The sequence below is a fragment of the Castanea sativa genome, chromosome 8, assembly GCF_040712315.1.
Source record: "Castanea sativa cultivar Marrone di Chiusa Pesio chromosome 8, ASM4071231v1".
Taxonomy (NCBI): domain Eukaryota; kingdom Viridiplantae; phylum Streptophyta; class Magnoliopsida; order Fagales; family Fagaceae; genus Castanea; species Castanea sativa.
The window spans coordinates 48,985,227-49,010,148 of record NC_134020.1 but is presented as its reverse complement, the minus strand read 5'-3'; the positions used below and the strand labels follow the sequence as shown (position 1 = coordinate 49,010,148).

Below are 24,922 nucleotides of genomic sequence, written 5' to 3'. Positions count from 1 at the left end.
AGAAACTGGACCACTTGAAATATTTATCTTTTTCTTTTTGTTGGGTCCTTCACATGGTAAACAGTCATCACCATAGGGACTTGAGAGTCCTGGAAATAAGATACTGAAGGTATGCCACTTAGACTAGCTAGAGTAAATTTGGTTTCATTTTCAATCAAACGTGGTGCTTTGATGTTCTTATTACTAACATTAACACAAATGTGTTTAAAGTACACATTCATTCTATACATGAATGTTGGTAGTTCAAAACTCTTAAAGCAGTAATTACACTGAAATTGCTTTCCACTAATGTTCGTTTGCCAGGGCCTTCTTAACAATTTTGTAGTAAGAATTTTGTGTTTAATTTTTTTCTCTAACTTTGATTTCTCTTTCAGTTTTCTTGACATCCAAAATGAGAATTACTTTCAAAAACCACGCTTACTATATCAGCCAAATCAAGCATCTCCAGAAAACAATAAAGGTTATGAAACATTGACATGTATTAATGAGAAATAAACAATCTTTTTGTTCCTCCTGTAGTGTTCTAAACAATGATATACAAGTGTTAAGAACAGGGTAACACGATGGAATATACATATATCTATTAGTTAAGTCACCAATCATCAGTTCTCTTCAAGGAAATATGAATTGTGCCTATAAATGTTTTCCTGAATAGATACAGATACGTGGCTCAAATTGGTTTCAAACACACTTATATTTTTCTCTACTTTCTTCCTCATTTGGGGAAACCGAGCTAGTATATCACTTTTTTATCTTTAGACCCATTGGCATGGCCCGCATGGGCTTCAATGCTGCCAAAACCACGGCGACTTTACAAGCAAGAAATCCCATCATACCAACCACAAGTTCTTTTGGTGACCATGCCAAGGGAATATCTCCAGAGCTATACTTCACTATGAATAAAGAAAAACCAATCACCAATGCTAGACTCAATACTGGACCCCTGAATCCTCCAAACATGCTATCAGTCCCTTCTGTCTTCCTGGAAATAGATGCTGGATCCGTTGAAACTGGTAAACCATCAACGGACCTCTGTAATAGCAACAGATACAAGAAACCACTAAGACCACCAGTTAGGAATGCAAAAGCAGTATTTTCCCCAGCTGAGAATGAAGCAACTAATGTACCGACAAAGATCAGAATGGCATCATAAAGTAGCAGAGAGATCTTCAAATCTGCATATTCTCTCATGCTTTCCTCGATTGATGTCCCATGACTCGTGAATGAAGTCTGTTGGGAGAGGCTTTTGCCAAAGAAGGCAAATGAGTCAACCCCAGAAAACTTTGTAGCAACGCGAGGTCTAAGTTCCACCATGGATACGTCACTTCCCTCCCCAAGCAAAATATCCTCGGTTTGAAAATCATATTGGAAGCCAAAATACTTATGATCATCTCCGTCTTGTTCTTCTAATGAAGGTTGACACCCACAAATTGCTTTCAAGCTCACACTTCCTAATCTCCACTGACCTGACCTTGGAGATAGCAATGAAAAGGTGTTAGAATCTTTTCTGGCCAAAAATGGATCATATATAGGTAAATTCATGTTGCTTTTGAAGTTTTAGAAGAAACCAATCTTTGTTAAACAAGTAATCAAAGAGCAAACCTCAGTAAATAGTTAGTGATATCTATGATCCTAGAGTTAATCAACCAATAGGCTAGAAAAGAGATTGGATTACATCATCATACTGAAGAGACAGAAGTAACTTTTAAAATGTGCTCTGAGTGCCTAAATCTATGTGTTTTTCCATAAATCATTCCCTACATTCCTCAGTTGGGATGCAAAAGAGAGATACATAAGTGTAGCATATTGTTCCAGCAAGTATTGAAGTATCCCTAGCAGAGACTAACCTGATTCAAGACTTATCCAAAGAGCTTTGACTCTTCCCAGATTAGGTCCCTCAAAGGTGAACTCATCAACAGAACCTCTTTGGAAATGGAGTATCTCTGGGTCAACCACATCCTCTGATTTTGTAGAATGATCTGTCATCAAACTGGCTGGTATCCTCTGTAATATGGTATTACCATTTTCATCTATCAAGCATAGGAGAATCCCAGCATTTAAGTCACTCAGACTTGAGCCATAGAGGTTACTTGTACCGAGCTTGACCTTGTATAAACATTGAGATTCATCCTCATTCACAGATTTAAAAATCTTTTCTGCAGTGGTATCTGTGTAGACTTTCACTTTTTCGGCTGGCAAGAGACGGAAAGGTTTTGCGTAGCCCTGAAAATCTGTACACAAGCCTATTAATTTACTTGAAGATTGAAGAACTAGAAAGTGCTTCAACCTAATGTTAAAGCAGAATGAGAAAATAAAGTATTTAACCCTAGTGCCATGGTAATGCAGATACTACTGCTCCTGTAATGATAATGTGCAGAACTACTATCTATGCTGATTTAGTATTGGAAGAAAAGAAGAACCCATCCCTATGTATAAGATAATAACTATAAAGAGAAGAGAAGACAGTCAATAACTAGAGCTATCAATGGAAGCATTCAAATTGACACATTTGATCTGAAAGCAGTTTTGGATTAAAATATTCAATGGAAATCCTAACATATTTGACCACAACTATGTTACTGATCCACTGATTGTGAAACAACTGGCTTTATGACATGGCTGCTTAAAATAGAAGGCTGCAAAAATCATAATCTTGACATGCCTTCTACTGTCCATGTCATGGAAATGATGAACAAAGGAAATCATTCTGAGGCAGCACAAAATAGAAGGCAGGATTGTTCAAGACTTTGAAATGATGAACATATCTATATATATATAAGGCAGGATTGTTCAAGACTTTGAAATGATGAGCATATATATATATATATATATATATATATATATATATATATATATATATATTGTGTATTTCTTGAAACTCCCTCTTCGATACACATTAGACAGTGGCCTCTATAGAAGAAGAAACCTAAATCAAGCAAATGAATTCTGTGACTATTTAGGGCATATATCCTTGCAATTACTTGTTTCGGAGTCCTTGAAATTATTAATTGCTGCATGACACATAACTTTGGAGCTACTTCATCTTTAATGTAAAATTATAGAGTAGTTTTTTGCAGAGACTACGTTAAAATTTCAGAGAAAAAAAAGATCAAAATCCACAAAATTTTGGATATCTTCCCTTACAACATCAAGAAAGGCCTTGTTAATTCATCAAAAGGAAAGACATGCATGTTTTCTCAATAAGGATCACATATAATATCAGAGTCCAAGGCTACAAACAATTACAAAGCTATTAGTCTATTACCACCACCCATACACATCAACAATAACACTCCAACCAACACCAAGAGTCATTTACCCCATTTTGTTTACAAAGAACCCTTGACCATCAAAAGCAATAATGGTGTATCAAAATCATGCATATAAGACTTCAATTTTCATAAATCATGTTGATTCATCACCAGTATTTTGAAAACCAGCTGAAACACAAAATGATGGGTAATATTTAACAGTAAGAGAAATCAATACCATAAGACAGTACTCCATAAGTTTCACTTATCATTGCAAGTTAAAAATACTTATATAATTAGCAAAACAAGATTGACTAGCACTATTAGTATAATATATATTATGTATTTGATAGAGTCAAGTTTAAATATCTTTATACGTAGTCAACTCAGGTTAGTTGAAAGTGAATTGAATACTCTTACAATTCATAAATTTAGAGACATACATACTAAAGACATAGCTCAATATGATCACTGTAATTCTTTACTCTCTATCCAATTTCCTTAAGTAATGAAAAGATTAATTTTTTCATTCACTAAAAATAAACCAAAAAACCATATTATCATTACTCTAATATTTTTATCAATTAGCACTACATACATATCAGGAAACCATATAAAAATCTCTACTTTACACACCCCCAAAAAATAAAATTCTATCTATCCTGCTTAGTCTTTCCATGTGGTTCCTTAGAACAGAGGAAATAAAAGAAAGTAAACAAAACTCAAAATTTTTTTTCTATGGAAAACAAAGTTAGTATCTTTATTTTTTACCTTGGAAATCAGATTTTTTGGAGAGAATTCTAAAGTGGAAACGCCCAGTTTGTTTGTGGATTGGGTTTCTTCTTCTGAGGAAACTATGATGGGTTACAGAGACAATTTGTTTTAGAGAAAGAGACTCCATGGGTGCACCAAAGAAAGAGAGACAACCATTGTGAATAGTGATAGAGAGGAGAGAGAGGAAAAAGGTAGTAGATTTCCTAATAAACTAAAACTTACTCAAAAGAAATGCATAACATTTTTCTGACAAGCTGGGCGTTTGTAGTCCAACGGTTAGGATAATTGCCTTCCAAGCAATAGACCCGGGTTCGACTCCCGGCAAACGCATTGATGTTGTGTTTTTGTTGTCCTGAGCTTTCTTATTTTCTTTATATTTTTAAGAGCAAGTTTTGAAAAATCTTTGTAACTTCTTATTTAAACACACCAATATATCCAACAAGAACAAGCAAGTGAATTCTGTGACTACTTAAATTAGTACAGATATCCATGCAATTGATTGTTTCAGAGTCCTTGCAATTATTAATTGCTGCATGGAACATAACTTTGGAGCTACTTCATCTGTAATGTAAAATTATAGAGAGAAGAAAAACTCAATGCATTGAATTAATTAACACACATAATAAATAATATACAGGCTTACAACATAAGAAAGGTATGTTCGGTATGACTTTAGGGGATGGAAAAAGTTGAGTGGAAAATAGGAGAGAAAATGGGTGGGATGGGTATTTGACATCGGAGTGTCCCAAGATCCAATAAGCCTAATCTGATATCAGTCAAGCCCAAAAGCTTTCCTTGAAGATCAAAAGAACAATCCATTATTTAAAACCCTTTTTATTATTAATAAAGAAGTCAAAACATTCTTTAATTAGTGTCTCTTAGGATTAGGATGTATTGATTCTCAAAAAACAAAAAACAAAAAAAGGATTAGGATGTATCGGACTTTATTTTTTTTAATTATGAAAATACACTCTAAACTTTATTTGATTAAGCCAAAAGGCTTAAATAGAGCTTGGAACAGCCCCCCAAGCATAGGAAAACGAAAATAATAATTAAAACATTCACTTAACTTGACCAAAGTCAAATATGATTCTTAGGAATTAGAAACACAATAAAATACTTATTTACCTAGGAGAAATAAAACATAAAGTCTGATTATCCTCGGAGGCACTAATTAAAAACTGTGTTGACTTATTTATTAATAATAAAAAAATTTTGTCTTTAAAAAAAATTAAAATTAAAAAAAAAGTTTAAAATGATGGGTTTTTTTTTTTGGGATCTTTAAGGAAAGTTTTTGGACTAGATTAACATAAGATTGAGTTTGTTGGATCTTAGGCCACTCTAATATTAGTGTTTGGTTGAAGGGGGAGGGGGAGAGAAAAATAGTAGGGTCTAACTGTTTTCTCTTTGAGCCCAGCAAAACTTGATCTCTCCAAAATGGAGAAAAAATGGGAGGGAAAGTGTGGTCCAAAATTTTGAATTAAAATGCCTACTGTCTAAGCTGTTGGTCCAAAAATATTACTTGTTATTGCAAGTTTTTTTTTTTTTTTTGTTGAGAAACTGGCCTGCCAGACCAGGCCGAAGATCATTTTATTGCTGAAAGATCAGATACAAAAAACCTATAAATATCTGAGGGAATCGAGTTCCTCCAAACTAAAACAGGAAAAGAAAATCTCGCTCATCGTGCTAGAGCACGTGCTAATACATTTCCTTGCCGACGTGTGTGAGAGAAAGATGAGTACTACAAAGTACTGACAGAAGACACAATGTCTTTTAACCAAATGACCCTCCAATGGATGCTGAAAGTGCTAATTCTTAATTGCCAAAAGTACTTATTATTTGCAAAACAAGATTAACTAGAACTATTTGTATAATATATGTTTTGTATGTGATAGAGTCAAGTTTAAATAGCTTTATATGCATTCAACTCAGGTTAGCTGAAAGTGAATTGCATACTCATCCAGTTCATAAATTTAGAGACATACTAAAGACATAGCTCAATGCTCAATATCATTATTGTAATTGTTTATTTTCTATCCAATTTCCTCAATTAATCCTGAAAAGATTTTTTTTTTTAAATCCCAAAAATCATATTATTATTACTCTATTATTTTATCAATTAGCACTACATACATCTCAGGTAACTATATTAAAATATCTACTTTACTACTAATATATACATATGTTTCTAAACAAACAATATTCATATCTCTGTCAAATAAGCCACTTCACAAAAATATGTATCCTGCTTACCCTCCTCAGAATAGAGGATGTAAGGGCATAATATTTTGGTGCCCCAAGCCTACTTAGAATAATGAGATTGATGTTCCTAAACTTGGCTCAAATCAATAGATATTTGTAAAGAGAGTGGGATGAACAAATTTGGATTTCCCCCGAGGACACAGATAGAGAATGAGGAATTAGAGGCCTAAGATTTAATGTATAGATGGATCTTTACAAAATTGCCCAAGGACAATGTTCCTGCTTGTTACATACACTGTTCACTCTTTTTCTCTCAGTTTCTATCTCTGATATTTTTTCTTGATTATTTTCAGGTCCCTGTTATCTAAGAGTCCCTTTCCTTTATATACCCCATGGCTTCTTGCATCTTAACCTTCCATTTTCAATCCTCATAAATCTCCTTAGGACACTTGTCCTATTAGACTCTGGTGAAGGTGATGGAAGGAGCCGCTGAGTTATAGATCTATTATTTAGGTTACTTCCTCATTAATGCAGCTGATAAAGCTATTGCCAGTCATTTAATGCGGAGGAGTAGATGAGAATTTACAAGAAACCTCCCACAAATATCTTGTTTATCCCTTAAAGCGCCCACCTTCACCTTTTATACTCCCAAGGGACGCTTTGTCACTTCCCATTCTCTACTCGGGCCACCTCCCTCATCAGACTATAGATGCTTCTTCATGAAGAACAACTAGAGGCTACAGTGATGCTTTCAATCTTTAGTCTTCGAGTCCTCACAAAGGAAATAAAAGAAAACAAACAATTATTTTTTTCTTTTCCATGGAAATTTTTTTTACTATTTTTACCTTGTAAATAAGACCTTTTGGATATAATATATACCAAAGTAAAATCACCTAGTGTGTGTGAAATGTAAATTGGGTTTGTTGGGATTAGGGTTGTCCATCAACCCGTCAGGCCCGACCCACCCGTCTGACCCGAAGGCCCATGGGCAGATCTAAATGCCCAGACGGGTCAGGTGCAAGTCCATTAGTGTTAAAAATTTGGTTTTCGATTCGAGTTCGGATTCCACATTTACTAACCCGTAGAAACCAACCTGACCCATTAGAAACTTAAAAAGAAAAAGAATGAATTTTTAGTTTTTCACATCTCAGTCTCTCTCACTCAACGTTTTAGACTCTGTATTTTTTCTATTTCACGTTCAGCCTCTCTCCCTTGCTCTCTCAAATCCCTAACCCTAGCCCCCTTATTTCTGTCGTCGTTGTCAAGTTGATCGTTCTACCGCTGCCATTGACTCACCGCCGTCCTAGGTTTGGTCTTGCTCAAATCCCTCTCTTTTGAAGCCTCCTCTGATCAACCATTTGAGGTTCTGATCTTGTGCATTTGATGGTGGGTCAAAATATTGTTTTTTAAAAATAGATTTTGCATTGATCTTGTGATGGATGTGATGATGGTGGGCGATGGAGTGGTGGTGGTACCGATTTAGTGTTTTCTTTCTCTTTGTTTCAATCTTATATATCTGGGTTTTGTGGTGTGTTATTTGATTTCTGTAGGTTTGGATTATGATTTTTGTCCTTTGGGTTTTTGATTTCTCCTTATGTTCTTTGATTATTATTATTTTAAATCTCTATGTTCTTTGGGTTGATTTTTGATGGGTCTGGGTTTTGATTTCTGTGTAACTGTGTTCTTCAGATTTTCTGTGTTCTTGTTCTTGCTTTAGACCTTAAATCACCCGATGGCTCTAACCCGTTCATCTGATGACCCGAGCTACCGGGCCCGACCAAATGTTTAGGCAGTTATGGGTCTATTTTTGGTTCACCTGATCCAATCGGGTCAGGTTCGGGTCAAACAAAAACCTGATTCGACTCGATTCATGAACAGCCATAGATGAGATTCTTCTCCTTTGGAAACTTCGATGGGTTGCTGAAATAATTTGCGTTAGAGGAAGCAACTTCATAGCTGCAGCCTGCATGAAAGAAAGACAATTATTCAGCCCAAAAAAAAAAAAACCATAGAAGAATATTCTTTACAGACAAATTTAACTTAATCCATATATTATGTATAACATTGTCGTTAAGGGGCGTTTGTAGTCCAACGGTTAGGATAATTGCCTTCCAAGCAATAGACCCGGGTTCGACTCCCGGCAAACGCATTTTTATTTTATTTATAAATATAATTTTGAAGGGCAAATTTGGAAATGACACACTAGTGACCAAATTATTTTATTAGTTCCTAGAGCCCACATGTGCGTTTGTAGTCCAACGGTTAGGATAATTGCCTTCCAAGCAATAGACCCGGGTTCGACTCCCGGCAAACGCATATAATAACACTATATGCATTTTTGTTTTTTTAATGAAAATTAGAATTTTGTTATTGTTTTCTTTTTATTTGGTCTTTTGGGCATAGCTGGTGAGCTTGAACACTTTAATATTAACCTCATTGAGTTGTTTCTCAAAAAAAAAAAAAAAAAACCCTCATTGAGCCTTTATCTATACTTGTAGAATTCTGTAGTCGTGTTCATTTTGTCTTCGTGCTCATATTGTCTAAGCCTTTGACAAAAATCAGGAAGGAACAATTTATTTAGCTCTTTCAATTTACACCAGCACACCATCCCCAAGATAACACCTTTCAACTTAGCTCTTTCAATTGTACATTGAATTGATACTAAATTTTGGTAATGTGTCTAAGACTCTTAAGTTCTGACTTCTGAGATCTTTGTGTTCTGATTTTATTTTAGCTGACCTGGTTTTGTAGCCTTTTGGTGTTATTGTTATCTTAGTGCTGTATTTCTAGCGCTGTAGACCTGTAGCTGTACAGGTGTTGTCCTATTTGGGTTGAGTCTTGAACTGATTGTATGACTATTTTTTGAAAATAAAAATCTGCTCGTTCATTGAAAAAAAAAAATAGTGTTAAAATTACTAACTTAAAACGGTTTAAAAGTAGAATATTCTACTTTTAGTCCATTAATGGACTAAAAACAGTTTTAAATTAGAAGGATGGTACATAAATTATAGTGAAATTAGAATTTTATTTGGATCATTTTTTAAAGTTTCTAGCTACTTGAATATATATAAATATATATATATATATATATATATATATATATATATATATATATATCACTTACCAATCCTGAAATTATTAGTATACACTTTTTTTTATATAATTTTATATCATGGTCTCTGACTCTCTGTCAGCTTTGGCCTTTTAATTTTGCATGTATGAGCTCAAGACCAATACATGATTGGGTAAGACTGTTTCTTTTTATCCCAAAAGATTTTTAGGCATTGATATAAATGAAGAATATTCTTCTTCTTTGCTCTTTGCTATTTTTTGTGATGAGATATAGCAGAGTAAAAGGAACTCAGCCCTAGTTGAAAATTCAAATCCAAAACCAAACAAAATAACAGCAAAGATTAACAACACTTTTTCTTCCCAATTTAAGCGATTAAGGGTATATTTGGTATATTGTAATAGGTATTGTAATATAATAGTTATTCCTATGATTTAGTTATTCTTTAGTTTGGTTATATTTTTATTACAAGGAATATTTATTCCTTCTCCCTCTTCTAGGGATGGCTTCTCAAAAAATAAAGGAATAGTTATTTCTTATAAATAGCTATTCTTCAAAATAAAGAATAATTATTTCCTCTTTAAAAAGGTTGTATTAGATATTCTTTGGTAAGTGCAATAATTTCAAAACTTAATATATTTCCAAATAAGCAAACTTTCCATATACATTTAACAATTATAAAAATAAAATTTCATAAAAAAATAACACATATCTCTCTTAAATTTAAAAAATAACAATTTTTAAGGAGATATAATTGTATGAGTAAGATATTTCTTAAAATAAATCTTAAGTTTTATTTAGATGTGGCAAAACGGTTAGGTTAGGGTCGTGTCGGGTCAATCGAGTTGTGGGTCAATCGGGTCGCAGGTCGAGTCGGGTCAAGTTTACCCGTATTTTTCAAACAAGTTTTTTTTTTTTTTAATAGATGCAATCTGTCAATTGTTTATGAGTTCCTTAACTGTGATTAGATTCTCACTGGTGATACTATTACCACTTATCAATTACCATTAAACACTTGATACCCAAATTTGGTGCAACTTTTGTTCCAGCTTTCTAGAAATTAATCTTAGTATAATCTTCGATTTGTTTAAAGTAGGAAGAGAAAATAAAGGTGGCAAGTAAAGAATGACAAATTATAATGGAGTACATAACATATTAAGTAAAGAAGAATAAGTAAATATTTTATAAGAATTACATCTCAATCTCAATCTCAATCTGCTCAACGTTGGTAGACATGGCAAAATGGGCGGGTCAATCAGGTTTGCGAGTTGGGTCAATTGGGTCGTAGGTCAAAACGGGTCAAGCGAGTCGGGTCAGAAAATTCTGACCCATTTTGCCATGTCTAGTTTTATTCTAATGTTATAACTCACAACTAAACTTATGAATATGTGTAGTTTTTATATTACAACACATTCTATTCCTAGTAATAAAGATAATGATTCTCGTTGTAATTTTCATTCAGTGTACCAAACGTATTCTAAGAAATCTAAAGAATTTGTTGCGCTTTGCGCTATGAGCTATATAGATAGTTTAATTGCATATATATATATATATATATATATATATATATATATATATATATATATATATTAAGCTTTTGTTGTTCAAGTTTGTACTCTTTAAGGAAAAATATTTAGAATTTTTATTAGAATTCCAGTTCCTTCTCTCATTTGAATAGTAAGTTTCACCATAAATTTAATTAGTAAAATCCATAATTTATCTAAGAAGAGTTAGGACATGTTTGGTACATTGAATGGAGATTACGATTGGAAATGTATTTTTTTTTTTTGAGAGTTTCAATCTATGACGTTCGCTCCTGATGATATCTTTTTATCATCATATCAAGACACCACTTTGTTTTTGGTGTAGGTGGGGATTGAACTCCAGATCTCTTATTTAACCATTAGAGACTTTACCAGTTGAGCTAACTAGAATCCACATTAGAAATGTAATATTTATTACTAGGAATAAAATGTATTGTAATGGAATAACTAAACCTATTCATAAGTTTGGTTGTGAGGTGTAACATTAGAATAAAACTTAAGATTTGTTTTAATTAGGATATATTTTACTCAAATAATTATACTTCCAAGAAAATAATATGTTTTTAAATTTGAGAGAGATGATTTATTTTTTGATAATTTTTTATTTCCATAATTATTATGAGTATATGGAAAGTTTGTTTATTTGGAAATATATTAATTTTAAAAATTATTACAAACACTAAGGAATGGCTATTATAACCATTTTAGAGAGAAATAGTTATTCTTCATTTTAAAGAATAACTATTTATAAGGAATGACTATTCCCTATAATAAAAACATAACAAAACTAGTGAATAGCTATTACATTACTGTGTTTTCTATAATCTATTTAATATGCCCTAATCCGGCGATTCTAAACAATTACTCATCATTTGACTTTTTTGTTCAAGTGTGGAGGCCTCTAAATTATTTTGTCAATAACTGTTTCTAATTGGGCTTTTGTTTGATTGACTTTTGGGCCAATTTCTATCTTCTGTTGGGTCCTTGATAATGAGAATAGATCCAAAAAAAGAAGAAGAAGAAGAAGAAACACGCATGTACACACTGCCCCATCCTTCAATAGAAAATGTATGACTGATAAAATAATATGTAGTCCATATTAGTCGGAAAGTTTCTACACTTCCATGCTTTCCTAATTAAAAAAATGGACAATGTGTCGGTAAGACTTTGTCTCCATCTATTTGAGCAAAATATTATTATAACTTCTCCAAACTCCAAAGTTTGTAGGAAGAGATCTAATAAATCTTCAAACACAAAACGTACACTTTGTTTATTTCTTTTTATGACAAGTTGATAAAAAGAAAAACTTAACAAGGAAATGGAATTTTTTTTTTTTTTGGGGGTATGTTTGCGTTGCGTTAACGGGTTCAAAAGAAACCGCCAAAAAAATGCCAAAGTCTCTTTGGCACTAGGTATCACCACTTTTTCATTACCCTTTGATTCTGGTGTTCTGTTTGTTTTTAACTCCTTCTAACGTACAAATTTCCCATTTTTATGGAAAAAAAAAAAAAGGAATGTCGCTGTTGCGTGTATCAGTGGATGTGGTCATTAACCTTGACAATTTAAATTCGAATTCAACATGGTGAGGAGAACCCTTAGGTACTCACACATCACAGTACAACATTTTTTCGCTGAAGCATGTGACACGAATCACCACGCTTTTATAAGCATCATGTCAGGTAGATACACTTTCACACCATAGGGGCTGAATATGGATTATTAATAAGGGGTCAAACCCAAACTAGAGAGAAAATATATATATATATAATTAAAATTATGAAAATAATAATTATTCATTAAATTCCTTAATTTTGATATAAATCAAATGTAAACACAAAGTTTGGAGCAATGTAATTGTTCTCACCTTTAGCGCCATACATACACGCAAAATAATAGTAGTAAATCACTCCCTATCTTTACCGTAATAACATTACAATAAACTCTCTTTCAATCACTATTTCGATGTGACCTCTTTGGCTTTTTTTCATTAAGTCGATATAATAATGAAACATTATAGAGACATTTTGGCTCTGGCCATTCTGTCCTATACTAATAATTTTGCATCTTCAAATCCAATCACTCAATGACACAATAGTACAATACCAGGAGCCAGAAGGCAAGAACCCCCACTATGCAATCTAGAGAATATGTCTGTGGGCATCAATGCCTCAAAAAGATGAAAATTCCTAGATTCAAAACACTTTCACCTTAATCATGAGCCCACATCAATCTTACGCGATAAACACATCAATCGATTTTTTGGTATAAATAAGAATTGAACTTCAGATTGTTTATTCCATTTTTTGGTTTAAGTGATAATTGAATCACAAATTTCTTATTCAACTAATAGAGACTTTACTGATTAAAGTGATATACTAATATATTGATATCATTTTAAAAAAAAAATCTATACAGAGGACCATTTTATTTTTTTTTGAAAAAAAATCCTTATTAGTACCTTATTAAAATTTCATTAGGAAGGTCAATATGTAATACTAAAAATTGTCAGCAGAGTAGTTCTTAAATTTTATAGGAAAATGTATATTGCACCTTTTTTTTAAGAGGAAAATGTATATTAATTGTACCGTAATTAGATAAATAGGCAACTCCAATAATAAATACTCCCTTTACTTGTAAGCCAACAATTTGAATACGCAATTAATTACAACTTTCTCAGTTGGCTCCTCGAATCTGAAAATTATTGTGTACTCCAATATTATCATAAATGTATACTCCATTCTTTCACATGAATAGTAAGTTCCACTATAAATTTAATTGCCGGAACTCACTATTCATGTGAGAAGAGTGACTATGCATTTATGGTACTCCAAGAGTACTTAATAATTTTTCCCTCGAATCTCATTGACCTCAAAGGCTGAACTTCTGAAGTCAAACTTGTGAAAAAAACTTCAAAAAAAAAAAAAATCAGAAATAAGAAAAACTTTAGGGAGAGAAAAAAAAGAAGAAGAAAAAGAAAAGTTCCATAGTTGAGAGTACTTCTTCTGTAGTTCTATATCACAGTTGACTAGCCCTGTGTCTACAAACTATATGGTATATATTCTGCGTGAAGTCCACATGTCTAATAATTCAGTAAAATATTACACATTGATTTTATTCTTGATCATATCATATAAATAAACTTAATAATTATCTCCGATTTGGTTCTCCTGAACTATTAAAGTGAAAATAAAAGAGGAATAATATTTTGGTTGAAGAGAGCTTAATATTCCTTTTTCTTTTTCCCTTCTTCTTGGTGAATTTTATACATCACACTAAAAAGAACAATGAAGAAGGCATTCAGCATAGAATCTCTCAAATTGCTAAACTTTAAAGTTTGATCAAGAGCTTTTGTTCTCTTTATATGTTTAATTCATAAGAATCAATGACTTTCGAAACTCTAAATTAACTAACATCAATCATACATTCATATATTGAACCACTTGACTTAGGAAGAACATGTGGTGTACAAGTCTTATTCTACTGAGTATTAAAAAAGAAAAAAAAATTATGTTAGACTTAGACGATTAAAATAATTAAAAGAAGCTTTAAATTTTATTTTAAATTTCTTGAAACTTTGATAACAGAGTTTTACCTAAATCAAACTATTATAATCATAGTTGAACTAGAATTTATAATTTTTTTTTGAAAATTTAAGCAACAAAGTTGTAATAACTAAAGGTTGTGTAGTCACTTGTTCCAAATAGAAGATGATCATATGACGTAATCACAACTTTTAAAACCAATTTTTTGTTTAATGAAGAGTTATTAGAAACAAATTAAATAATTATATATATATATATATATAAAATAAATTAACATACAATTTTACAAAAAAAAATTGCATATAATCTTCATTTGTTAACAACTTATCATCACCACAAATAGGGATGGAGGGAGACTTGGAATAGGGGAAGCAATGGTCCCCCCTAATTTTTTTTTAAAATTAATATATATATATATATATATATATATATACACACACACACACGCACATCAATTTTGTTCTATAAAATCACACCTTGCCCCCTTAATATTATTATTGATTTTTTTAAGAGTACTACTCTAGCCACAAACTTTTCTATAATATTTTTACAAATTGTTGAGGTAGTAAAATTTTATTGGTTTTCATCTAGGCCAATTACTTACATCACATTTTTACTTACTAATAATCACTCGCCACATTAATAATTTGTAAAAAAAAAAAAAAAAATTTAATTCTAGCATTTTCCTCATTTTAAAATGCCAGATCTAAAATTGAAGGCAAAATAAACAAGCCCAAAAAAATTATTCGACAACAAAAATTACTAATAATAAAGTTAAAAAAAATTAAACTCAATTAACCAATTTTACGCAAAACAAACAACGTGACCCTTTAAAAAATTTTAAACAAAATAATTTTGTCCATACCTAGATGCACACATAAAAAACACAAAAAAAAAAAAAATCATTAACTGTTAAACAACTGAGCCGGAAGCTAGAGCCACTGCATGTAACCAACAGCGAAACTGCCCTCCCTAACTTCAAGTCCTGACTCCATTCCTAACGATAATTCAATCCTCGCCATTCTTTTAGTCTCTTGTCACAAATCTACAAATACCTAGTCCCATGCCGTTTTAACGTCAACTATTTTGCAATAGTTACGCATATATATCATATGTTACTCATGGGACAATATTAAAAAAAAAAAAAAAAAGAAACAAAATAAATATATTAAAAAATTCCCTCCTCTATCTACCCACTGATATTTGTAATTAGAAATATAAATATCAATTAAGAGGGTAGCCACATGCTAATTGCTATATATTAGATATTTGAAAAATATATAGATGCTATGTGAACGTGTTAGGAAATACGAGCACCGACTATTTTGACTAGTCACACCCCTTTGAGTAGGGCTAAAGTTCTTTTACCATTTATTTATAAAAACATATAAAATAATAAAACTTATTACACATGTTTGCACATGTAATAATGCAATTTTTTATTTATTTTATTTATAGTTATAAGGTTTAAAAGTGATATATAAATAATTTTGTGATTTTTTTTATGAAAGTAATGCCCGAATAATATCTAAAAATAAAATAGAGAATCAGAAATAGTGTCTTAAGTTTTAGGTCAAATAAAGAAGATAAATGAAAAAGTCTAAAACTTTTTAATTTAAAATTATTTAACTAAAAGATAAGGGTATTTTAGAGTATTTAAGAATTTGTGTTGAGGATATTTTAGTATTCAAAATGTTGAAACCCAAATAGAGAATCTCTTCTTCTTTTTTTTTTTTTTTTTTTTGGAAACATAATCTTTTTTTTTTATAGAGAATTTTAATTTATGGCGTCCGCTCCTGATGATAACTCTTTATCATCAGATCAAGATACCAATCAGTTTTTGGTGTAGGCGGAGATTGAACTCCAAATCTCTTATACAACCATTAAAGACTTTACCAATTGAGCTAACTGGAACCACTTGGAAACAAAATCTTGTTATTAATTATAATAGCCTCATTAAAATTTTGAATTTTAAAATAAAAAGTGGTAATTCATAAGAGAAGATAAAAGAAAGAATCTAAAACTTATGATTTTTTTTAAAATAGTAAATTACTCTATTAACCAGGTTGTATTTTTAAATTTAAAATTATTTAACTAAAGAATATGGGTATTTTTTAGAGTTTAAGAATTTGTGTGAAGATATTTTAGTAAGCAAAATAATGAAACTTAAGCAAAGAATTATGTTATTAATAGTGTAGTTTGATATAATATTTATTTAATTAAAACGATTAAAAATAAAATAGTGAATTTGTGTATAATAAATACCATATTTGCATTGCCTCGCAGAAACAGCTGTCTCACATGCCGTTTCACAAAACATCAGTTATATATAATCTTTGAGAACTCAGAGATACGCACAAACACAACCACAAACAGACACATCAAAACCAGGTTTACAGTTTTTCAACACAAACCAACCAAAAAGAAGAAGAAGTCATTTTACAATGCAAAAAACATCCTCAAAATCACAAGACATGGCTCAAGAACTCCCTGTCACAACCGCCACAGCCACAGCGAGAGCCACGGTCCCAAACGCAAAGAAGCTAACTTTGATTCCACTCATATTTCTCATCTACTTTGAAGTAGCAGGCGGGCCTTATGGAGAGGAGCCAGCAGTTCAAGCAGCGGGACCCCTTTTGGCTATCATTGGTTTCATGGTGTTTCCATTCATATGGAGTGTCCCTGAAGCTCTTGTCACTGCAGAGCTCTCCACCGCTTATCCTGGAAACGGTGGCTTTGTTATATGGGCAGACCGTGCCTTTGGTCCGTTCTGGGGTTCACTTATGGGCACATGGAAATTCCTCAGTGGTGTTATCAATGTTGCTGCTTTCCCTGTTCTTTGCATAGACTATATGAAGCAGCTTATTCCTGCTCTTGAGTCTGGCTTGCCTAGGTACCTTGCAATTTTTGGTTCAACTTTAGGCCTTTCGTTTCTTAACTATACTGGTTTGACAATTGTTGGTTATGCTGCTGTGGCACTTGCTGCTATTTCACTTTTGCCATTTATACTCATCACCTTGATTGCACTCCCAAAGATTAGGCCTCATAGGTGGCTCAGTTTGGGACAGCAGGGTGTTAAGAAAGATTGGAACTTGTTCTTCAACACCCTTTTTTGGAATTTGAATTTCTGGGACAATGTTAGTACTTTGGCTGGAGAAGTTGATCACCCCCAGAAAACTTTTCCAAAAGCTCTTTTTATTTCTGTGATTTTCACCTGCTTGGCTTACTTGTTTCCACTTTTGGCTGTCACTGGGGCTCTTTCTGTGGATCAAACTGAATGGGAAGCCGGGTTTATGGCCCAGGCTGCAGAATTGATTGCTGGAAAATGGTTGAAAATCTTTCTTGAAGTTGGTGCTGTGTTATCAGCAATTGGGCTTTTTGAAGCCCAGTTAAGCAGCAGTGCTTTCCAACTTTTGGGTATGGCTGATATTGGATCTTTGCCTAAGTTTTTTGGTCTAAGGTCTACATGGTTCAATACCCCTTGGGTTGGAATTTTGTTATCAACTTCAATTTCACTAGGGGTTTCATACATGAATTTCACAGACATTATATCCTCAGCCAATTTCTTGTACAGTTTAAGCATGTTATTAGAGTTTTCTTCATTTGTATGGTTGAGAAGGAAGTTCCCAATGTTGAAGAGGCCTTACCGGGTCCCATTGAGGCTGCCGATGCTGGTGTTTATGTGCTTGGTACCATGTGCTTTTCTAGTGGTGATAATGGCTGTTGCTACAAAAAAAGTTTATTTGGTGAGTGGTATAATGACTGTTGCTGGTATTGGATGGTACTTCTTGATGAAACTTTGCAAGTCAAAGAAGTGGCTAAAATTCAACATTGATGGTGAACTTGGTGCAGTAGAAAACGACCAGGATAGGGTGGTTGGTCATTTATGACAAACTTGACACTTACGGCGTGCATTCCACTAGAAAGAACTGAAAGTCTGAAGTCTGGGATTGAAGCTTTTTTGAATGCAACATTCAACTAATAGTGTGGGCACACACTTGGATTTGAGTATGCAAATTTGAGATCCACAATTGAATGATTCTACTTGCAGGTTATATGTAAAAAAAAATTGTGTCATCACGAGTGTTAGTACTCTCTTGCTATCTTTGCAGGTATTGAGCCTTCAGTCCATATGTAATTTGGTAGCAGCAATTATAAGGAAACCTGGATTTACTTTTGTGATTTTTTTTTTTTTTTGAGAAGTAACTTGTGTGAGTTAGTAAAGTAAGATAAAGAAAAAAAGGTTGAGGTAAATTGACTCATTGTTGTAAAATTTGTGTTCTCTTGTATAAAAATTTGTGCTTTCTTTTTGGGGCAAATTGTCTGCATAAGTAGCCGTCCAGTTACAACTGCAATTATTTAATTCATGCGTCCACACAAAGCCATATAGAATGGAATGATATTTCACATTTGACGATGCAGATACTGTGGAAACTGTGGCTATAATTTAAACCTGATTAATTGATCAATTATTGGACATGCAGTGCAGTTTGAGGCAACAAAAATCTTTTTAGATTGTTAAGTATTGGTCAACATCATATGCATTGGTCATGGGAGTTGGACAAAATGTATGGAAGCCAACTTTGAATAACAATAGAATAATTGAATTCCTAGCTGGATTCTCGAATCTGATTGCCTTGTGAAGCTTTCACCAATTCACGTCAGCTTGAAAAAAATTCCCCAAAACTGTATCATATAGAGCATTGAAAATTACATTTAGATTTGAATGAAATAGAGGTTGGATTTATATATTAAAAAGAAAATGAAGGTTACAATGTACTTAGACTATTCTGAGCCACAATATTGAGAAATTATTAAGTCTACCAGGAGGACTGTTGACATGGTCCTCTCAACTAATAAAATGCTGTTATTTATGCAAATGTGACATTATCTGGTAATTTTTATTTTTTATTTCTTGTGCTGATTAGGAAGCTCACACATACATTTGCATAGATGACATTATCTTATTAGTAAAAACCACATCAACAGTCCTCTCAGTGTAAATAATAATTTCTCCGCAATATCCTTGCCTTCTATAGTTGTGTGTGTGTGATGTGTACACAAATGATATATTCCATTAGAGTGAAGTCGGAGTGTTTAACAAATTAGCAAAAGATTCCATGTTGAGTTGACTGTATTATTGATTACATAAATTGAAGATTACCTCCAAATTTGCTTCTCCTAAACAATACTTAAAAAGAAAAGGAATAATAGCTGAGTTGAAGATAGAAATATGCCCTTAACATAAGTATTTGGCATAAAGTCTCCTTCATCTTTACTTCAAGGTTGATACTTGATATTAATTTTGTTCAATAATCAGTCCTTCATATTCCTGTGATTTGTCTCCTTTCCTTTATTCTTTTCTAGATTCTTTTAAGACTGATTCTTCTAATCTATTTGAGGAACTTTGTGCAAATAATTTTCTCTTGAAGGTAGAACATAAATATTTGAGTGCCTCCTCAAATTATATGTGAAAACTGAAAAGTTTTTCAATTTCAAAAAAAAGGTAGAGGACTAAGACTTTGTCTGATCATTACCATAGAAGCATCTGCCTGCTAAGGAAAGGAACCAAATTTACAAGTTACAACTAACTTATAAAGAAAAAGAAGCTCAGCCACAATAAAATTGAAAAGAGCTAACTTTCAAGTTAGGACATTGGAGTTCCATATATTAACGTGCAACATCATTAAAAGCCTTGTAACTTACTGACAAGGAAGGTTATGATTTAAATCTCCCATCCCCACTGTTGTCACTATCAAATAAAAAAATAAAATAAAATAAACCAACAGCATGTGGGAAAGAGGCATAAAATCACTCACTTTGTTAGCTTCTAAACTCTATGATTCACTTGAATATCTTCGTTTACAGTTTATACTTATAAATATTTATACAATTCTAACCATTCTAACGATTTTTCATACACTAATTTTCACTTAAAGGTTTCCAATTTACTAATTTTGCTTCCCATCGATACAGATGTGACACAAATCATTAATACAAAGTTTGCTATAAGATGAGTTCCCTTCTTCGCAATGTGATGTGAATCTTTGATTCTGGTTAGACTTAAAAAAAAAGAAAAAGGGTAAAATATCATTTTCATCCCTAAACTTTCATAAAAGTTTGTTTTTCGTCTCTAAACTATCAAAAGTTCGTTTTTCGTCCTTAAACTTTACAAAACGTTTTACTTTTCATCATTCCGTCTATGTTCGTTAATTTATGTCCTATGTGGCCTAATAGAATGATGACATGGTATCTGACTTGGACCAAATGATTTTTGTGGCAGGCAAAAAGTGAAAGATCAACTTTATATCTTAAATGATGATTTTACTATTTGCCATCACAATTAATTTCTTTAGAGATGGGAAGTTAAGTCTGTTTTATGATATCCAATACAAAGACTACGAAGGCTTATGTCCCAGAATTGAATGAGAAATGGTATTTATTTCAATGATGTTTAGTTTGTAAGTTGAGTAAGGAAAAAACACTAGTGTTGGTCCTCGGGTCTATTCCGAGGAAGAGGTTACAAGATGGATGAACTCTCTTTCTTTCTTTTTTGCACTCTTTTTTCTGTCCCCCCCCCCCCTCCCCCCATCCAGATCTTTTTCTTGCTTTATATATCTAGCTTCAACGCATCTGGATCCTACATTTGGAGGCCTGGGATCGCACTCCTAGGACTCTTGTCCCATCTGGAACATATCAACAAGCTTTACACTAAAATCTTAGCTGTGCTATCACTGTTCATGGTCACTTCCTCATTAATGTAGCCAAAGAAGTGGTTGTTTTGTATTTTATGCGAAGGGGATGACTTTTATACCCTTCTTTCTTCATCCTTCTCCTATTCCGTGCCAAGTCAGTTTTCTTTCCTTTCTAGCTGTTTAGCTATATGCCTTTCATATAACTAGTGCTCGTCTCTCTGAGGTTTGAGGTATGTCCTCAGAATCTTCATTGGGTATGTTACCCCAATCTATTTCAAACCATGAGATCATTGCCCTAGATCAATTGTCAGATTTTAGCTCCTCAGAGATAACCTTGACTACCTGTTTACCTATTTTTGGATCCTTGTACCCAGTGGCGGCTCCAGAAATTTTGCTCAGGGTGGTCATTAAAAAATTTAAATTAAACAAAATTTAAATAAAATAAAACTTGAATATATTAACATAAAAAAACGGTCGCATATACATAAAGTTTTAAATTTTCCTTCTACAAGTTTTTCATATTTGAAATTGTTGTATGATAGCGTCATTAATAATGCTATCAGCCACATTTTTTCAATATAATCAACCAAGTAATCATTAAACTACTAATTTCCCTTTCAATTACCAACTTCTTGCCTGCATAACTAACAATATAAACAAAATGCATCATCCTTTTTTATGATATGTTCCAACCAATATTTTGTATTCTTGAAACTAATCAGGATTAAATCAATGCAATGCTCCACTAATTTCTAATTTAGGGTAATCATGGCTAAGAGTTTGACAAGAACATCTTTGTAAATATGCTCTTTTTCTTTTCTCTCGATCATTAGGATGAAATGATGAGACTTTTTCTCATAGCCTAGGATCTAAAAAAAGATTATTCAAGTGAATACGAATTTGCTTAGAAGATAAATTTTACAATAAAAAGTGATTTCCTTGTAAGAAATTTGTCCATAGTGCTAACAAAAAAATAAAGGGTAAGCTACAAGTTCATTCATCATATTCAACTTAGGCATTAAACCGTTACATTAATCATGTTCAATAAAGTATTGAGGTATTATTTTAGTGCATATGTGTATGTACAAGATGTATCACATAAATCCAATAAATTCTGCTAAAGACTAAAGCAAGCACTAACTGACTAGTTATTGGAAAATATGCATTTATTTATTAAAAAAATAGCAATTTTATAATATGTCTTTTGAAAACACAATTTAAAATATCACAATTAAACATTTGATTTGGGCTTTTAGGCTAATTTGTTTGTTTAGACAATTTTTGAGAATTTTAAAATTTGTTTGTTTTGACAATTTTTGAGGACATGTTGTGAAAAAAGCATTTCTCGCAATTTTTTTGGTTCAATCTTCAATGGACCAAAAGTTTGGAGAAGTGAAATTTTATTTATAATGGGCAAATTTTTAATTAGGATGCTCAAGTTTTTTTTAGGGTGGTCAAGTTTTTTTTTCCACAACCCATATTAATTTAGAATTTCATTTTTTTAAAGTATAAAATTTATTTTTTTTCCAAGTTGAGGGTGGTCCTGTGACCACCCTCAATTATACATGGCGCCACCCCTGCTTGTACCCCCACAATTTTATTTATAAAATTATGGACATATGACAAAGAGTTATTGGCACACATGGATTAAATATTTTATGACATGACATCCCTACAAACTGACGAGGCATCTAAAATAAATAAATTCCAGCTCATATTTATGTTAAGAATTTATTAGGATTTAAAACAAAAACTTAAAACACCAAAACATAAATAAATAATAAAAAAAAATCCAGTTCAAGCAGTCCATCTCCAATGACATTCAACCAAAACTTCCCAGATCTTTCTTCTATTTTTTTGAGAAAAAACTTGATCTTCTTGTAGCATAGACTGGTGTACAAGTGAGGGCAGATTTTTATGGACAAGGATGAAAGTCTTTGTAATTTGTGAAGGCCACTATTTATTGGTTGCTAAGAAACCCACTACTTTGTTGTCATTGTCATCATCTCCTTCTTTCTCTAGTGTTGTCCTTCTTGTTTCTCTAGTGCTCGTCATCATGGCAAAAAAGATGAACGTTTGGATTGATTGAAATGAAACTGATGAGGACATGGGTGGGTGGTGCAGACAACGAGAGATTGGAGGAAATGAATAGTCGGCTTAAATTAGAGATTTTGGTGTTTTAAATTTTTATTTTAATTCTTGATAAATTCTTACATAAAAATCTGACCTACTACTACTACTACTACTACTATTATTATTATTATTATTATTATTATTTTTAATCCATGTGTGAACATAACTCTTTGCCATGTGTCCATAATTTTATAAATGAAATAATTTGGTCTAAGTTAGACATCACATCATCACTCTGTTATGTCACATAGGACATAAACTAACAGACGTAGATGGAAGGAAGAAAAGAAAAATTTTTGTAAAATTTAGAGATAAAAAATGAATTTTTGAAAGTTCAAGGACAAAAACAAACTTTTATAAAAGTTTTGGGACGAAAATGATATTTTACAAAAAAAAAAAAAAAAAACTTGAGCTAGCCAACTTCCTAGGATTGACCTAAAGCTTTTTAATTGGATGTTATTTTGTGCTTTTGGCCCAATTATGACTGACCACGGGATGACTAAAAATAGATATATAAAAGATATATTAAAAAAAAAAGTTGTCAGGAGCCACTTTTGTTGACTTTTTAACAAAGCTCCTATTTTGGTTTTTTCCTTTCTCTATTGCCGTAGCTCTTGCTTTCAGACTACACTTACTCCTATTGCATGATGATTCTCCTTTTTTTTCACAACGCAATTGTCTATTGTCAACAACATATCCGGAAGCGAATATTTTCTGCACTGGCATCCTTACATCTGGAAGACAATTGTCACTCCAATTCTAGGACCCCCACTCTTTTGGACAAATGTCAAGAACAAGTCGGCTTTCACAACTCAAAACTTATCATCTGAATGTAAAATATTTTTGTCTTTTTGTACAATATTGCCTATAAATAGGCGTCTTGTTTCCTTAGTTGGGCAGAGTCGGAGAATTAGAGAGAAAAAAGAGAGTTAGAAAGAGTTAGTAGCTTGTGTAATATTTCTCAGTTTATGTCTTCCAATCCGGTAAAAAGCTTGCTTAATCTAATAATATCCCTCAGTTTGTTGTATCTTGTTCTATGTTCTATTCTATACTTTCAGTTTATTTTCTATAGCATCTTAGTAATATATGCCATTAATAAGCATCCATGATCTTCTTACACTCCCATTATCCAGTCAGTTTGTTCGTCTTTTAGTTATTATTTATAGTTTACGTGTCTTCGTCCTTACTCTCTTTCTTTGTCTGAGTAGCTTCCTTGTTCGTCCTTACTCCCTTTCTTTAAGTTTGTTTGTCCTTTACATACATAATTGCTATCAGAGCCTGTGCTTGTGCTTTGTAATCAGTTTCACTTTCCTTTGATTAGTATACTTTGATTATTGTCCTGATTAGTATGCTCTGTGATTTACAGTTGCCACAATAAGTGGATCCTCTGTATTTATCACATCAGAACACTGGATTTGAAAATCAAGTAGAACACTAAGGGGTTATTCTTAAAGTTTCAAAGAACCTATTTTCCTGAGTCATCTTGTGGACGTGAGCCTAGAAGTGGCGTTTTAGTCCTGTCAGACCTTAGGAAAACAGTTCTTTTTAGAAACTATTATGGCTAGTTCATCCTCAGTAGTTACATAAACCATTACAATTACGTGTGATCTTTCCCTTCGTAAATCCACTGCAAATAGACTAGACTACTTGTATGAAATATCCCATGTCCCTGAAGATAGTAAAATTCCTATTACTGATTTCCCTATTGTAA

At 32.4% G+C, this 24,922-nt stretch overlaps 2 protein-coding genes and 3 non-coding genes across 5 annotated transcripts; 4 read left to right on the top strand and 1 right to left on the bottom strand.

The window, feature by feature from the left end:
- Window positions 1-461: 461 nt before the first annotated feature.
- LOC142607687 (uncharacterized) lies at window positions 462-4,202 on the bottom strand. The gene is made up of 3 exons (XM_075779275.1): window positions 4,023-4,202; window positions 1,848-2,231; window positions 462-1,466 (listed from the first exon to the last, which is right to left on the bottom strand). The coding sequence occupies exons 1-3, from the start codon at window positions 4,150-4,152 to the stop codon at window positions 742-744; spliced, it is 1,239 nt and encodes a 412-aa protein (XP_075635390.1). The 5' UTR covers window positions 4,153-4,202; the 3' UTR covers window positions 462-741.
- Window positions 4,203-4,283: 81 nt separating this feature from the next.
- Window positions 4,284-4,355, top strand: TRNAG-UCC (transfer RNA glycine (anticodon UCC)). The gene has a single exon. It is a non-coding gene; the product is annotated as a tRNA-Gly (tRNA).
- Window positions 4,356-8,304: 3,949 nt separating this feature from the next.
- TRNAG-UCC (transfer RNA glycine (anticodon UCC)) lies at window positions 8,305-8,376 on the top strand. Its single transcript has one exon. It is a non-coding gene; the product is annotated as a tRNA-Gly (tRNA).
- A 95-nt stretch (window positions 8,377-8,471) lies between these two features.
- On the top strand, window positions 8,472-8,543 carry TRNAG-UCC (transfer RNA glycine (anticodon UCC)). Its single transcript has one exon. It is a non-coding gene; the product is annotated as a tRNA-Gly (tRNA).
- Window positions 8,544-16,687: 8,144 nt separating this feature from the next.
- On the top strand, window positions 16,688-18,702 carry LOC142606701 (putative polyamine transporter At3g13620). The gene has a single exon (XM_075778036.1). It carries the CDS (start codon window positions 16,828-16,830, stop codon window positions 18,271-18,273), a length of 1,446 nt encoding a protein of 481 aa, XP_075634151.1. The 5' UTR covers window positions 16,688-16,827; the 3' UTR covers window positions 18,274-18,702.
- The last annotated feature ends 6,220 nt before the right edge of the window (window positions 18,703-24,922 follow it).